At 45.8% G+C, this 18,925-nt stretch overlaps 1 protein-coding gene across 1 annotated transcript in view; it reads right to left on the reverse strand.

Annotated features, from left to right (window-relative positions):
• kank4 (KN motif and ankyrin repeat domains 4) overlaps positions 1-18,925 on the reverse strand; it is a 48,650-nt gene that overhangs the window by 15,999 nt on the left and 13,726 nt on the right. The window contains exon 2 of the mRNA XM_080833379.1: positions 284-353. Within this exon, the coding sequence (XP_080689505.1) occupies positions 284-302 (19 nt within the window). The 5' untranslated portion in view covers positions 303-353. The remainder of the gene's footprint in view (positions 1-283; positions 354-18,925) is intronic.

Below are 18,925 nucleotides of genomic sequence, written 5' to 3' on the forward strand. Positions count from 1 at the left end.
GCCATACAGATTATCTCTAGGTCACTACTGAGTAGTGATAGTAAGACTTGAAATCTTTAACAATATGAGCTAACCAACTGAGCTAAAGTAGTATCATGAAAGCACATGTGGATTCTTTTCAACTTCATTATTTGTGCTTGCTATCAGATTAGATTACCAAATTGGAGACCAAGGTGACATTACTATTAATAGATATGGATTAGAGTAAAGCTCCTGGGATGGTGGGAATAGGAGACTGGTATTTGAGACCTCATATGCATAGCAAACTGTGAGGGGTTCTTACCGCTTTTCTTGTCCATCATTTGTGTTTCTCAATGTCATGGACTTGGTTTCTATTTTTCAAGACTGGCAAGCTGGAAGAAGAGAAAGCACATAACACGATTACTAAATGAACACACCAGAACCATGCTACACACAGACACAGAAATACACACTTCATGGAGGCTTTGGAATTTGGAAAGTAACTGTTGAAGGAGTGGCAGAATTTGTTTTTCATACAGATGATGACATCTTGAAAGAACAGCATCCCAACTGCATATTTTGAAAATGCCACCACATTGAGTAAACCACAATGGCATCTGACAAAAACACGGCCAGAGAAAAAGGGGTGCCTCATTTCAGTGCCATTTTCCTACATTTGTTCCAGATGGGAAGGCCAAGAACCACCCCCGCCATCCCAGCCCCCAGTTTATTTGGAACTGATTCAAGCATTAAGAGTGGAAAATGATCCAGCAAATTCAGTCATCTGAGCTTTAACAGAGGCTTATGTAAGCCTTTTAATAAAATAACTAATGTTCACCAAGATGCTGACATCCTTCAAGCCTGTCAACCCTTATTTCTCTGACGGTGATCTTTAAAAAAAAAAATGGGCTCATCAGGATCCCTTGCAGTCACAGCACATTTCTGAAGCAATCTGTCAGATAAACATATTATTCATGCAATTTCCATGCAAATGCCATCTTGTGAATATACCTGCTGTTGCCAATTAGACGGCTCACAGTGTGTTGATGCCTGCAAGCCTGGTGTAAATGAGGCCGAGCTCACTAAAAGCAGGGCACAAGTGACACTTCAGAGCACAGCTTTCAAAACACAAGCATTCACTACGCAACATCACTTCCTCCGCTTTCATACCACCAAAGCATATGATTACTGAATCATCAATAATACAATTAACAAACTATTGTAATTAACGATGTTGGAGTCCTTTTGGAAATCCATTACAGTGTCCATACGACTATTATCTTGTCTAATGAAACAAGAAATGTAAGCACAGGGCTTTGCAGTGGACGACATCCCTGGTTTTACTCTACAGTAGACGCCAGAGCTGAATGTTGACTTCCCCCCCTGGGAGGCAGGGAATGGGAATTTGCTCATATGAGAGAAAACATATGGCAGTGATTTGGATGTTGCAATGTGGGGTGAAAGCTCTGAATCTTGACAGGGATTGGAGGAGTGAACGAAGGGGGCATCTTGAGGAAGGGATTTTTCTTCAAAGAGGGTAATGTGTGCGACTCTCGGAAGCAGGATCAGGAAGGAACCGGACATGCCCCCCATAACAGAAACAAACGCCTCAGAAACAGGCCTCCCGCAACCCTCACTCAAGTGCTGTAGGCATTATAAACATTTCTCCTCAAATTGAAATCATTATCAATCCCAAAAAAAGGTTTGGCGACACAGGAAAGACAAAGACCTTTTGCACGGCAAGAAGTAGAACACTTCCATTGCAGACCAGAGTGGAGCTCTTAGTAAAAAAGAGGAGAGACGTTTAAAGTGGTGAGACTGTTGGATGCTGACCAGGATGCTCTAAATAGCCCCAGTCATTCAGTTGTCTTTATTTCACTGTGGAAATGGTACCCAGACATTTCTAACACCAGCATGGTCTAGTGTTCCAGCACATCAATCATACTTGACAAACTCATCAGACAAACCCTCTAAGTGTCAACAAGAATGGAAACACCACTGCCTAAGAGTAAGGACAGAAACCCCTGCAATCCTACTGATAGGAATGACTGACTGTGTGCATAATGTTAAGAGTGTATGTGTGAACACATGTTTGGTAAAAATATGTGTGTGTGTGTGTGTGTGTGTGCGTGTGTGTGTGTTGGAGTGTGTGCAGTGTATGTCTGAGAGACTGTAAGGCAAGACCGAGACTGAGCATGAGCGACAGCTGAATCCCCCAAATCCAAGCATGGTGAATGCATAGCCTCTTAAATCATCCTGGGGGGTGCATGAAGAAGGGATATACAGAGAAAGAGAGAGAGGGGGGATGGGAGGACTATCCTTGCTAGTGAAACAGCTTAACGAGACGCAAATTCTCTTACTGTCCTTGAGGCCTAATTAGCACACTCTGCAGTGCTGTTCTTAATTGCTGACTAGAGCAAAGCTGGGACCAATACACCCCCATCACCCCTTTCTCAATTACCCTCATGGAACACAGCATCCTGTTTAATTATACTCTACCCAACAGGAGACAGAGGGTGAGAGAGAGAGAGAGAGAGAGAGGGTGAGGGTGAGAGAGAGAGAGAGAGAGAGAGAGAGAGAGAAAGAGAGGTATATAAGTTAGTTTGACAGACAGAGCAAGAATGCACAGATGAAGAAGAACAACTGACAGAAAGAAAAAGAGAACAATAAATCTATTCAGGGGCCAACCAGGGCAAGCAGGATGCACATTAATGATCAGCACTCTCCATGACCCTCCCTCAATCTCATTTACGGCAGCTGGCTTCAGCACAATTGGTCCCACAATTGGTGATTAGATTCCTGGAGTTTGTCTTCATTTGCCATGATGATAAAACCACCATGGGACATTCCACCATTTCCTGCATGTTTTGCTGAGCCCATATCTGCACTTCTGAGCCTCAGGAATCTAAACTGCAGATAGAGGACAGGTTGAACAGTGAGGGTCGTATCGTTCAGCAAGATCTCCTCTGCATACTACTATACGGGGGTCACCCACGTGGGACACCCGAGTGAGATATGAAGTCCTACAGGAAATGGTAGTTAATGATGAAGTGTGTTGCAGATAATCCTGCTAACTCAGGGACTGCAGAGACAGCACTCTACTCATGAGATTATCACAATACTCATAACGGCTCCCTTTGGAAAGGCAGCGTGGAAACTGCTCGTGGAGAATGAGATGGGGAACAGATCTGATACAGCTCAGATGGACTAAACCACTGGTCTAGGGGGCTGGGGGGAGACATCAAAGCTGGCTATGTATTCTAATGAGCACTCCATAAATGAATAAAAACATAAATAATCAGTTCCTTCTCAGCCTTCTGCCTCATCAATTTGACTGTCATGAGGACAATGATAACAAGAGTGGATACATACAGTATCCCCCTGCAGAGATCTATGGTAGCTCAAGTTGATTGGGTTCAAACTACCTTCCTTTCTTTTTTCTCTCTATCCCTCACTACTGTTAGATAGGTCACCCATGTTCAGACACATCAGACTAACTCAAACTCAAAGAACTGACAACAGTAATCCTGAATGGCACTTTGTTCTGGTCTATGGTACTGTCTGAGATACTGAGCCACGCCATAGGGATCTGTGATACTGCAAAGAGGCAACGCACAAATTCATTCCCTCTCCCTTTTCTTTCGGACAAACATGCTGTTAAAGGTGCCATATTTAAGAATATAAATATAAAACATTCAAAAATTAACTAGAAATGGCAACAGAATGTAAAGAAATAAATGAATGACGTATTATGCACTGTGTTGCACAGATATCTGCTCAAGTTTGAATGCTAACCAGCTAGAGCCCCAACATCGACTCTCATGATACCACTTTGAACCTCAGGAGGTGCTAGTGAGTCACTACGAGAGGCTGAATGGAATGGCCGTAATTGAAAGTCACTGTTTATTACAACTTTCTCTGGCACTGAAATCCAATTAGGTTAATTTAATAATAAGAGCAGAGAGGAAGTGAGTGGAGGGTGGATGGAACTCGCCTGACGCTGACCGTGGAGCAGGTGCACAGAAACACACAGAACACTGACACGCACACACGCGCACACACACACACACACACACACACACACACACACACACACACACACATAGAACAGAAACACCCCCACACAATCATACACTGTGTGTTAACGGCTCTTAGTAAATGACCAGGCCGGACAGCTGTGGCCATTATGCCAGTTGAACAGATCACTCGGCAGAGGCAGAGGGGCTGAACACAGCCGCGGGATCACGCAGATACACCACTAAACAACATCTGTGGGTTTTCCCACTGCTGCCAGCTGCAATGGCCAGAGAAACGCTGTCACCCTGCAGCTCCCATATGCTAGCTTTCAGTGCTCACCTCTGTGTAACCCCAACAAGTGACAGCTTTGGTCCTATGTACACATGAACTCAAACACACATACACACACACACACACACACACACAGATGCAGAAAACATGTGGGTGTAGTGTGTTCACCCATGTGTTCAGACACACATTTCCATTTGAACACACAAACAATCCGAGCGACTCAGATGGCTACTGTGAGGGATACACACACATCACACACCCCTGCGGTCCAGAAGTCTTGTCAGCTCCAATGATATACAACATCTCTCAATGACTAGCAGGCCTCACCCAAGGAGTTCATTAACCCCTCAGCTCAGTCCGCCCAGGCTTGATGATCTGCTCATGTGTGGGCTGTCTGGCAGGACAACAAGCGAATGGTTCCACAGCTACTCATGGAGCATCTCTTCCACACCCTAACCTAACCCCTGCTCCAGAACGGCAGTGTGCAGGAAGGGAGGACTGGCTGGTACATCGAACATCTGCCTGAGTATGAAGCACTGGAGCAGGGGCCAGGTGCTCAAAAGACCACCAATGAGTATGTCTACCAGTCAATTATGGTCCTCTTATATAAGCATGCACCCTCGATCTCACACATGTACAGATAATGAAGTTTAATGTCCATGGATTCACTAAATGTGAAGTGTTTGAAGAGCATTTGCATGACATTTTTTGATAGCAACTAAAATGTACACACACACACACACACACACACACACACACACACACACACACACACACACACACACACACACACACACACACACACACACACACACACACACACACACACACACACACACACACACACACAAAAATGTACTGCATACGGAGACACTTGCTTGGGTAATGCCATCTTTCTATTTGCATATATAAACACCCTCTTCCATTCAACCGATCAAAGGACCCAGGTGCATTTCCCAAGTGAATGATCTTCTCATACACACACACACACACACACACACACACACACACACACACACACACACACTAGCCTTTCTTCTAACATGTGTCTATTTATGTGTCACCATCTCTTTGATTTCGTCATCCATCCCACTCTCCAGAGGAATACCAGAAAACATGAAACGCACACACACACACACACACACACACACACACACACACACACACACACACACACACACACACAGTATGTAGGCTATGCATTTCACTCATCCATCTAGCCATGTGCCTTCTTGACTCCCTCTATCTGTCCAGCCCATGAGGATAGTCATGGCGTGTCCACTGGTTTGGTGCTGAATGGCTCACAAGCTTTCATTAGAGATGTGGAACGACCAGCTATAAATTATTCAGCTTAGCCCTATGGCTAATGCAGTTCCCGAGCAACAGCACAGACAGCCACTGGATTTCAGGACACACACACACACACACACACACACACACACACACCTCCTTCATTAGAGGTTTGTGAAGTACTAGGAGAATCATCGTTAATTAGTGCAAGAAACCTCTCCCTATCTTTTATCTCTCCTTCCCCTTCTCCCTATTTCTCTCGTTCTCTGAGTAAGAGGGAGAGAGTGAGAGGGGGGATGGGGGAGACGCTCTGAGCTGTCAGGAGAGGTGACAGGGAGTCACAGACGTGCCGAGCCCAACAGAGAGGAGGATGGGTAATGTGGCAATGAGAGCGTGGTGACAGAGAGGTGCCCCTCCCTCCCTCCCTCCCTCCCTCCCTCTGTCTGTCTGTCTCCTCTCATCCCTCCTGCCCCCTGCTATCTGTAGGATCAATTACAGCACTGTCTCCTCACGTGGAACACAACACGCTCCACCTGCTACTAACACACACACACACACACACACACACACACACACACACACACACACACACACACACACACACACACACACACACACACACACACACACACGCTCAAACTTATGCATGCACACAAACTCAATGTTAAACACATAGACAAACAGGAAAACAAGTACACACCATTGCATACAAACACAAAACACACACGCAAAGCTACACAACTCTACCAGTTTCAGCAAACGCATAGGACACAAACAATCCCAAACGACACACATAAATAGGGTGGGGGCCGCCACTGATAAATGCAGACGCCCTGTGCTTCCTATCTCTCTGAAACAGAGCGCGCGCTCTCCTAGTTCAATACCTCGCCATGAGCAGAAAGTCTGCATGGTAACAGCACCGAGAGGAAGGGTCTGCAGCCTCACAGAAGCACACTTGCCGGCACAAACTCGCCGGAGCAGCTACCAAACGACCGGCTCGTATCCTGCCAATCTCATTACTATGACCTCAGCATCACAAACCCTCCTCCCCACATGCAAGCACACTCACAGCCAAGATCCACTCAGACATACTCATCCATGCTCCCAAACACATACACGCACAGGAGTTACTTACACATGCACTCTTAGACACACACACAGACACACACACACACATCTGAAATGCTCACAAATGCACTGGCATACACACACACACACACACACCTGAAATGCTCACCAATGCACTGACACTCACACTCACACACACACACACACACACACATACATACATACACAGATGACAGTGAGCGGTGTTGCAGCCGGCGGGGGCAGCTCTGTTGGCTGGAGTGTTTCCTCTCCCTCCACTGTCGGACATCCCCTCCTGCACTGCAGCACCAATAGCAACCGCAGAGGCGGCACCAGCAGCAGCAGCAATGACAGCAATCCCAGAGGAGCACCAACAGCAGCACCAGAGGCAGAGATGGCAGAGATGCTTCTGGTGCCTAACAGAGTAGCAGAGGCTATTTCAGTGCAGGATCCCAAGCTGTGCTAACCTAGCAGGAGCTACCAGCAGCACTCGTAGCAGCAGAGGCTAAAAGCAATAGCAGCAGCAGCCCATCATTGGAGACGAGAGCAGAAGCAGGAGCAGCTGAAACAGCATGACAGCAGCTCAGTTAGCCTGCCTCTTCACCGCTCACACACTAAGCTGCCGATCTCTCTTTCTTCCTCTCTCTCTCTCTCTTGCGCTGAAAGACAGTCTGTAATCTTCTACTCATGCTGTTAGACCATAGCAGAAGGTCCAGGCACACACACACACACACACACACACACACACACACACACTATCATCAGAGGCACAAGTGATAACGTCATGGACCCAATCTCACCTGTACAGCTGTGTGCTGCACTAAAGAGGCTCCTCTCTGCTTCTCATACAGCCAGAAAAGAAGGCGCACAGGAGAGAGAGAAAGAGAGGCAGAGAGAGAGAGAGAGAGAGAGAGAGAGAGAGGGAGAGAGAGAGACAGAGCGAGAGAGAGACAGAGAGATAGATAGAGTGTGAAAAGATAATGAGAGCGAGAAAAGAAAAACACAGAGACAGCACTGGTGTGTGTGTGTGTGTGTGTGTGTGTGTGTGTGTGTGTATAAAGGGGGGTGTTCCTCTCACCAGCTGCGTACAGGAGCTGCACAGCTCCCTTCCTCTCCACTCTTCCTCTGCTCTGCTCAGCTCAGCTATGCCTACTGCACAAGCTCTACTGCCACTGCTTTCTACCCACCCTCCCCTCGTCACTCTATCAGCAGCGAAATAGAGGAGGGGAGAGGAGGAGAAAAGAAGGAGGGTGATCAGTCAGGCTGCAGTAGAAAGAGAGATACCGAAGGAGTGAGAGAGAGAGAGAGAAAGAATGAGAGAGAGAAAGAAAGAGAGAGACTGCAATCCAGCTGCTCTGTGTATGGCTTTTGTGATTGATCACCCTGTCTTGGCCCGCTGGAGCACTGCCCCAGAAAAACAACAGTGGAGGAGAGAGAGCAGAAATCAGAACTAATAATACTAATATTCAGAGGGAAAGTCAAGCAGCCCTCACACTTCTGCAGACACGTCTCTCTGCTCAAGGAATTTCCCCCTCTCTCTCTCTCTCTCTTTCTCTCCCTCTCTCTTTCTCTCGGAGCTCAGAGAAGAGGTGGCCCCAGTGAAATGACCCGTGGAATAGCGGCTGCTCTCTCGCGCTCTCCGTCACATGGTCGGACTCTCCCACGTTCTTTCTCCCACCACCCAACTTTTTCTTCCCCTCTCTCTCTGCATCTCTTTTTGTCTCCACATCCCCTTAGTCCATAGTCTACTTGTAACCCTTTAGCATCTCCAGCGCATATTCACCTTCTTCTTTCTCTCTCTCTAGCTCTCTTTTCCTGCCCCCTCTGGAAAATGCGGCTGAACTGTGGCTGAACTCCCACCACTCAACAGTGTAATCATTAGCCTTGGGTGAGAGTCGATTATTAACTGGGTTTAAATGGCCTACCTTTAAACTGGCTAGCTCTTATCTATCCCCGACACATTCTTCAGGCAGGGCTTTTGGTCAGGAGTATTACGTTACTCGCTGTCCCCTGTTAAACGTTCTTCAAAGAGTAATGTGTGTTTGTTTGTGCATGGCAAGCACTCATCCAAACTCATTAAACAGAGTATTGAGATGGAGGCTGGCCTGCTGGGCGATAAAGTCAACTCCATTTCATTCACACTATCAATTTCAATATTGCCCACCGGCAGTCAGTATTGGACATTTGGATATCTGCCTTTGTGGGTTATGCCTGTGATTGAAGTGCCCCATTTATAGTGTGGCCATATAATATATAGTGAGGCGAGTGGCGGTGTCAAATCACAGAATTGAGGTTGCCTGGCCACAGCCATATTTCACCTGCCATGGGCCGAGACCGAGCCCAGAGCCAGGGTTCTATCTTATGGCGAGGCAGAGCCAGAACACGTGTGGAGAACACAGCACACAAAGCTGAACCATCTCTCCCACAGTAAACACTCCTGACTCAGACACAATCATGTAAACATCCACAGCCGCAGTCAGGACCTTTACTATCTCACTATCACCAAATGCAGAGCCAGAGCCACACACACACACACACACACACATGGGACAGACACATGTGTTCTGTCTGAAACTTTCCGTTAGAGATTTCAGTAATAAACACTGACTAACTGCAATGCACACAAACATGGCAAATAATTATCTCTCTCTCTTTCTCTCGCATGCACACACACACACGCAGGCACGCGCACACACACACACACACACACACACACACACACACACACACACACACACACACACACACACACACACACACACACACACACACACACACACACAGCTCTGGATCTGTAAATAATTTGCTTTTAGTGGCTGTTTTGCTGCTGGGCCTCCATTGTGTTGGTGTACTTAAGGCATGTGCTCAGCATTTGGGTTCAGTATTGTCCTCCTCTCTTTGTGTCTGCCTTCAGACACTCTCCTGCTCCCTCCATCCTTTCAGGAAAATATTAGAGAGGAGCACCCGTGCTTCTTTCCATGTCTACTGAAGAGCGTTCACATTTAGACTTACACTCTTTCATGCACACATACACACACACACACACACACGCATTCACATTCAGACTTACACTCATTCATGCACACATGCACACACACACACACACACACACCCTTCCCTTAGAGAGCCCTTCCACACAGACACACTCTCAATAAAACAAACACAACTAACATGTATAAGTGCACGCACAAACACACAAACACACACACGTACATTTTTAAGTACTTATTCATGTGTACACAAGCACTCAAACACCCATACAATCATATGCTGTTCACTGTTGCAGATTCTACAATAACAGCACATCGGCGCAGATTCAGAGATCACAATTTGTACCGGTTTTGTGTGAGTATGTGTGTGAGTATGTGCTAGTGTATGAGGGTGTGTCTGTATGTGTGTATATGTGTGACCGTATGTGTGTGTGTGTGTGTGTATGTGCTAGTGTATGAGGGTGTGTCTGTATGTGTGTGAGTATGTGTGACAGTATGTGTGTGTGTGTATGTGTGTGTATATGAGGGTGTGTCTGTATGTGTCCATGGCTCCTTTAGGGAGGTGGTGCAGGAGACAGAGGGCAGCACACAGGTAATCCATCACAGTGTTGTCCATGAAGCAGGTGACATAAATACAGAGAGGAGAGGAGAGGAGAGGAGAGACAAGGAGAGGATGCAGAGGATTCCAGAGGTCCTAGCTCAGGAGGTGTCTCACACACATGGTCATGCCACGCAGCCTGTGTTGTCTCAGGCCCCCACTAATGCGGCCAGATATCATTTCAGCCTCCCTCCCTCAGGCACATGTTGTACTCGCATGTAGCATATTTTCCCATGTATGGACAGAGGTGGTCATGCTATCTTTAGAATGTCCCCCCCCCCCATCCCCTCCCCTCTTCTCCTCCAAGCCCCTTCCCAGACAGATTGCCCTTGATATACAGTGTGCAGCATATAGCGAGAGATGAAATCGTGAATACGGCGTCATCTGCGGGGCACCTCAAACGCGCTCTGTACGGTGGGCTCTTCATCAGTCTGACCTGTACAGCTATGAGAGCGCACAGGGATGGTATGGACAGAATGAGCGCCCGGTGCTTACCAGAACGTCCTGTTTCAAGCATGCGCTGGAATAACAACTCATCAGGGAGATGCTGGGCTTCTAGGGCAGATGTTGGGGAGTGCAAATGTCTCAAATGTTTTATCTGGTGAATTGCAGGCCATAAATACATATTGCTGCTCAGCAGACTCTACACACACACACAACCTCCCTAGCAGACACACATTTACTCATATGCACACCTCCTCAGCCCTCCCCCAAACGCCTCAACACCATATATAGGAATCCCTGCTCATGCTCTATCAGATTCTTAGGGTACGGAATGCCTTGTTTTTATACTCGTCTCTCTTTATCCTCTCATTCTCTCCCTTCTTCTCTCTACCTCTGTCTCTCCTCCGACTCTCACGTTCTGTCTGATATTGCTTGCAGATGTTGGAAGTGTTGTGCGGGGCGGTGTGGTCCGGAGGAGCTGAAATAACAGAGCTAGAGGTTCTGGCCCAAGGGTTTGTGAGGGTGCCATCAGAGGGTTCACACCTCCCACTTGACTATCTCCTCTACTGCCCCTTGCCTCCTCAGCGGGGAGGGGAGGTGCACTTGGCCTGTGGGACTCATAAAACAAAACCATCTCTTTCAGGAGGAAATGGAAATAAAAACATGCTCAATGCCAGAAGATTACATTAATGGAATAGTTCCCCTTTGTTGCTCATTAGGAACCACTGTCCTTGATGACGGATATGTCTGCGTGTTAAACAGGCTTGTTTTGGGACTAATAAGGCCAGGGCTGTCTTCACGCTGCAGATGTGTCGCTGTCAGCACCACATCTGGTGCAGCTGACGGTGAGAGGTCTGGAAGGGTCTGTCTGAGACCTCTGAAGATGTCCTACTGGTGGACTGCCAAGACGCAGCCCCACCTTCCCACTGTAGGCTAATTCATTACATTAATAACTGACTAATGTGCCAACAACCCTATTCCCCACTGGCAGCCCTAACTCACTTTGACATGCAACTAAATGTGGTGAGAGATGTGGTGTGCTCGGGGCTCTGGGCTGTGGAGTGCATCAAGGCAAAATTCTGCAGTTGTGGATTATGAAAAAACACAGGTCACAGCAGACAATCTCTGAAATGAAACCTGAACTGAACTAAATGAAAACCCATTTAGAACGGGATTACCAGTGCTTCCAGACAACTGTGCTGATTTTTGTGGCTGCTCCATGATGCAGTGTCACAGGACTGGGAGCCTTAGGAGTATAAGTTAAGAGCTTCATTGACTGAACTAGACTGGGAGAAGGCTAGTGTGCAAAGGCTCTTGTGTGATGCACATAGGCATTATCTTTCAAATGGAAACAATGGTCACTGTAACTGTGTAACTTATTGGTCAGAAATAATAATTCATCATTCAGCTAATAAAAAAAATATTACAGCGAGATGGATGTTTATGTTAGATACTGGAACAAAAAAATGAGTGGTCATACATTTCTAACATTTGTTATCTTTTCACATTGTAAAGAGCTCTTTGCCTTGGTAATTAAACTTTACAGTATTTAAAATGATGTAACTGTTGACGATGGTTGGGTCAGAGCATTGTTAAATTCACGGATGCTCTACAAGCTTTAAAAGCTGACACATGTGACAAATGGACTCTAAAGTGGACTATTTCTGTCCAGTTGTCTCCAATCCGAAATTGCAACGGTTATACAGGATCTTAAAAACTTGCTGTCTCAGATGCAATCCACTGTGGATATGCATAGCGGCACTATTGAGGATCTAGAGTGCTTCGTTAAAACTCGGAACGAGCCTTACAGTTCAATCCTATGGGGCAAGCATCCACATCAAAGGAAACCGCTTGTTGAACTGTGGAAACATTAACATTTCGTTTCTTTAATCATTAAAACTTCCGGACCAGACCGGAAGACGAGAAAGGTAAACTAATGACTGTAAAAACAGAAACAGACTGGAAACTGCTGTACCCTACACCAAAAATAAAATAATCCAATCTACCCTCAAAATCTTTAGGACATTTGGGAGAAATTCTTTTCTCCTCTTTCTTTGCCAAACACGGCCTGTTACAGTTATAAAACTCTCCACTGTACTAAATGGAGTAAGGAAGGGCTCTCTGAAATACGCCCCCTCTGTGGTCAACGCCAGCATCTCTCTATATTCTCTCTACTATATTAAATGGACTTGCTGATCCTATTCCAGTAACTATTTAGTTTGGAGTGCCTTCCACCCTACTGATGCCAAAATACAGGGCTGGCTTCATATCCACTGCCACTCTATTAGCTAAGAGATTGAGCTTATTGAGATGAAAATCACCCTCCCCACCAACAGTGTTTCACTGGTTAAGATATTTTAGGCTAGTCACCGCTAGAGAAGGTGAGTTACACTGCACGGCTCCACTTCAACATTTGACAAGACATGGAAGTCATTCCAGTTCCCCTCTGCCACTTCATAACCTACTTTAAACATTCTACATTAGATCACTTGTGCCACCTGTACAGCATGTGAGTGTTGTCAATGCATGTATGTATGTGTATACATTGTGTGTTCTCTTTGAAAACTGTCCAAAAGTTTGCATGTACTGGCGATTGTAATATTGCTAATCCAATAAACATAGTTGGCAAAAAGAAAAGAAGCAGTGCTGAGTTTGGGGTGTGATAATGAGTGGCCTGAACAGACATCCTGAGGAAGAGCGGAGGGCCAGAGACTGATAAGGCCTTCAGGGGGAAAGAGTGTGTTTACATTCAAAACCAGGCCCCCCCACCACCGCAGGCCAGTGGAAATATGTGAACCTTAGCTTAAACTACCGAGAGAGAGAGAGAGAGAGAGAGAGAGAGAGAGAGGGAGAGGGAGAGGGAGAGAGAGAGAGCGCATATCAGGCATATTAATACAGCTGAAGTTGATCTTGCATACAACATTATCAGCCTGTTTTACAACATTCTTTCCTGGTTTGGCGTTGATCACATTTTTGTGTCAAGTCATGCCTTTAAAACTTGTTTAAATATGACTTTGGGAGAGCAGAAAAATTGAGCAACAAATCCTAAAGTATCTGAGGGGAACAGACCACATGCAAACAATGGGTAACATGAGCATCACCAGACGGGAATATTCTGGAAGCGGGGGTCCTCTGGGGCTTCTGTGGTTTGCATTATATCCAAACACATCTTGTAGAGAGTAATTACACTGGGATTGACAGGGGCCTGGGGGAGGCGTACATAAAGAGGAAAGCAACAAAAGCAGTTTTGACAAAATGTTCAGGGAAATGGGACGAGAATGCAACATTTATTTCAGCCCCCACATCCATATTGTCAGTGCGTAGTGGTTGAACTAGCATTCATACTGTACACTTTTCCTCCTAAAACTGAAATACCAGCCACTGATAAAATTCACTGATATGCTATTTTTGGAGGTAAACTATATGTCCATGCTATCTCTACTACACACATCTTTACAACACAAATCCTTCATATGCTCATTAAAAGGATGTTTAGGTTTCTTTATTGTCTATATTATCCCAATGGAGAAGTTGGGGTAATACGACATGCAGCTATACATTAGATAAGTGCTTCATGTGTGCATTGTTCTGTCTAAGGACGGACATAAGAGCGAGACCGATTCAACTCTCATTGATGTCCACTGCCTCACAGGGCATTAGCTATAGAGCTGGCTCTAGCAGGCGTGCACACACACACACTCACCTCATAAAACATACTCAGACCAACACACACACACAACAACTACACGCACACGCACACACACTGTCTATACCTACTCAGCTATTCTGCCCCTGCACAAAAGGCTGGCCCATCTTTGGCTGCACCTTCATCTTTTTTCACTGCACTGAAAGGGAAAATGGTGGAGAATTCCATCTGCGCACAGCATTCTCAATCTCTGAGCGCCGCTCTCACCAAGTGGACCGCCATCAGCCCGGCGGGGATAAAGAGGATGATCCAATGAAAATGAATTGAGGCAGGACTTCAGCAATGAAGGACAATGACAGCAATGTCATCCTGGAAGATGATCTTATCTCTTATCTTTCCTTCATTTCACAGAGCCAAATCAGACAAGGTAGACAGCCCTTTGTTCATAATTCATCCCTTTCTTTTCCTCCGTTTCTGTCCTTTCTGTTTCCCCCCCTTCTCTCACAGGACCAAACTCTCTTGTGCTTTTTTACTCCTCTCTCCCTCTGCAGCTCTCTGCCTCTCTGGTTGTGTTTCTCATAGTGCTGGGAGATTACTGGCTGTGGCACAAACAGCCTGGTTCTGACGGAGGACGCTGGTTGTGGCTCTTCTCACATCCCTGACCGTAGGCTGTTGCTCACAGCTCTGTGGAGGCAGCTGACCAGACTGCTGTGCTATCGATAATCATTAGACCCTCTGCCAAGCCCACTAGCAGTAACAGGAGATGGGGAGCAGAGGGTGCTGGCTGGAACCTTTCTTTCTCCCTTTGCAATCGTTTAAAATACCATTTGGGAATTCAGCAGGTAAGACTTGTGTAAGAGGGCTTAAAGACTCAGATTTTGTCACAGCATTTTAATGTCTCCATTTTGACTTATGGATTAAGACATTACATTAAGGTTAACACGTGCCTGTTTTTTTAATTACTGTTTGCAATCGCACTGATTAAAAGAGTGGTGCCATTTGGCTAAACTCAGTCTTCAGGATTAGTGTTGCATAACCGTATGGCTGGTAATGGAATAAGCTTGTTTAAGGGCGCTACAGACTTTCATTACTGAAATAGTGAAAATAAAAACTGTTTATCTGCCTAAAGGGCATTCTTTTTGTTTGTGTGGTATTTTTTTTATAAAACCTTCATGATTAAAAACAACAAAAACCAAATAAAAAAACAAAGCATTTAAGATCAAAATACTTTAGCTTTACCTCTGGGACTGCACTTAATCTAGCCTTATAATGTTGCCGCTGTGTACGTAAACAGTCCTGTGTTTGCCTGGTTATTTGGACAAGGATCCCCAAAGGCACAGGCAGAGGGGATGCACATACACCAGTCGTTATGACATCATTATGACAGCCTCGGCCTGCGCCTGTCAGGGTTTTGCCCTCTTCTGAAAAGAAAAGAGAATTGTTCTTACAGATTCTGTTTCAATGGAATTCAAACCGATTCAACTTCCTTTTGTGTGCCATGGTAGAAGACGCCATGGTCAATTGTTTTGCATTGACATTTTCCACAATGCTCTATTTCAACCGTATTTAAAAATTGGAGCCAAACAAAATGTGGGTGGTGGCTTTCTAAGCTGTCAAACTTATTAAAAGTAATTATTCAGCTATTTGTACATGTTAGGGTTAATAAGATTCCTCGGTAGTGTAATCATGCTTAATTCCTCTTTCTGCCACCACAAAGCTAAATCTTAATTCGATAGCCAGTGAAAGATGGCTGAGCAAGTGCCAAATTCCAGCCCATGAACTGAATGAAATGCTCAACTCTGAACAACCCTACCCAAGACTTCTCATGCTCTGCAATCGCGTCATGTCTGAGGAAGGCTGGCCAGAGGCCCCTTGCATGGACTTGCATGCATTGCACTTACACCTGTAGACCGGCGGATAGGTGGATTGAATAACAGGATCTGTCAATCATGAGGGAGTCTGAGGTGTGGCGTAATGTCAGGCTGACTTGACTCCATTGATTTCCAGTCGGGTCAGCCATGGACAGGGCTGAGAGTGTTGGCGCCCCTCGCTTAATATGGCCAAAGGCCTGGGGAGGCGGCGGAGAGGAGGAGCACCAGGATATTAGACAGGAGACAGGACAGAAGGAATGGGCTGGCGGCTGCCACGGAGATGTGGATTGTGTGTTTGTTTATGTGTGTCGCCGCGGCACCCGGAGGGGACACAGATGGGCGCGTGTTGCTGGGGAAACAGAGACAGATGAGGCAGTGAGAACGGTCCAGAGTGATAGATGTGTGCTTCGACAGCGAGGCTTTCTCAACAAACCCGCCCACAAATACATATACACTTCTGACACCAGGATTTCTAGCCCATTCTGACACACAAACCCATATAGGACTGATTGAGGCTATCACGCACGCACACACGCACGCACTAAGTGTCAAAACACTGCTTCCCTTACCCTGGCCTGTTGCCTCTTCTCTGCTATTAGTCCCTGGCTCTAGACCCAGCGTTACTCCCTCTTCCCTCTGACGAGTTACACTAACCAGAGGCCTGCATGTCAGCGGACTGGCTCAAGAGAGGATACTCCATTTGTCTGCAGCACTCAGCACAGTTGTTGAACATAATGATGATGGTGATGATGGCCACACACACACAGACACACACTGTACACACACATCAAATGCATGAAAGCATGAAAGCAGAGAAAAGTTGCTTTACTCTGGAATTGATCAAATGTTATGCACATTAAGCCTCAGGAGACTTGTTCCTCCATCATAGATGTGACTAATATAAACGAGTCTCTGAATGTAATTAAGCATGGCTAAGATTAAGATCTTGCTGCAGTTCTTGTGCAAACAGTAACTGAAAAGCCTCTGCAATTGTAAACGCGCGTCAGTGAAACTAAATATGTGAGGAACACTCAACAGCTTGATAGAGGAGGAAAAAATATGGCAGGCACATTATGGAAGAGAATTCCGCTAGTCTCCGTGCCAAAGACAATACTTTACTCACAGATCCGACTGAGACGGAAGACAAAGGCGAGGGATTTATGCACTGTTTTTTAAGATTGCAAAAGTTTCCCAGGCTAGTGCTGGTCCACCTCCATACTGCAATGGATGGCCTTAGTCACATACTAAGTATTGTATCTGTAATGATGGGAAAGATCCTATACTATCGATGTACTATTGACCACCAGGGAAAATGCTGAATGTCTATCATACGACATCCTAGAACCTAGTTCTGAAATAGTTAATAAACATGTGTACATCTATGTGTGAGGCAGGAGGCAGCTCCACTCCAGAGGGGGTCTCTAATAAGGTGAATATGTGCATTCACTTCTGCCTACACATAGAGCCAGAGAGAACATCAAGACATCTAAAGAATGACACTAGCCTTTATACTTCTTGGAATACATGTGTGAAACCACCAGGGCTGCAACTAATGACTTTTTAGATATAAAGAGATATCTTTTCGATTAGTTAAACAGTTTGAAAAAAAATCCTTTGTAATTTATACATTTCAGGATATAAGGTTTGTGCACTATCCATGAGTGGTTCTACATACACAAATCATGAAATCTTATGTTCAACAAATGACTGCATTACGTGAGGCATTCATTAAAGGTAGTTTAAAAAAAACTGTGTTTCGCCTATATGCGGTCACTGAAGGCCTGGTGAATTTCAGGTTTCATAAATATACATGACAAAACTTAATGGTGGTAGCATGTCCCATCATAAGGCTGGCCTGAGTGTGAATCCACCCGTTTCACAGCTAGCATTAGCATGGCATTGGATCTGTCATAGTGTTAAGCAAAGATAATTTGCCATGTGTGGCACTCTTAAACTGGACACAGCTCTGTTTGGTTTAGTGCAACATCTAATGGACATGTCTCCACATGAGAACTGACCCTGCGTCCAGAGCAGTGGGCTTGAAGTTGTGGACATGCACACAGTAGTGATGGGATAATGGGTCCAGAGCAGTGGGCACAGTAGTGATGGGATAATGGGTCCAGAGCAGTGGGCACAGTAGTGATGGGATAATGGGTCCAGAGCAGTGGGCACAGTAGTGATGGGATAATGGGTCCAGAGCAGTGGGCACAGTAGTGCACACAGGAGTGATGGGATAATGGGTCCAGAACAGTGGGCACAGTAGTGCACGCAGTAGTGATGGGATAATGGGTCCAGAGCAGTGGGCACAGTAGTGATGGGATAATGGGTCCAGAGCAGTGGGCACAGTAGTGATGGGATAATGGGTCCAGAGCAGTGGGCACAGTAGTGATGGGATAATGGGTCCAGAGCAGTGGGCACAGTAGTGATGGGATAATGGGTCCAGAACAGTGGGCACAGTAGTGCACACAGTAGTGATAGGATAATGGACATGCACACAGTAGTGATGGAATAACGGCTCTTTGAAGAGAGCAGGAGTTTATGGCTGTGTTCCCTTCCAAGAGACGTTCTTTTTTTTAGGGGGTGAGGGCCACTAGGTTTGTCTGTGAGATAATCACTAGGAAAATAACAGGGTAAGATTTGGAGCTAGGGATATAGGGTATTATTTGGAAATGGTTTATGTCAATTAATGTTTATTTAAGGTTTAGGCAACACCAACAGAGCAAATTAGTGA

Source organism: Sprattus sprattus (assembly GCF_963457725.1).
Source record: "Sprattus sprattus genome assembly, chromosome: 2".
NCBI classification, from domain to species: domain Eukaryota; kingdom Metazoa; phylum Chordata; class Actinopteri; order Clupeiformes; family Clupeidae; genus Sprattus; species Sprattus sprattus.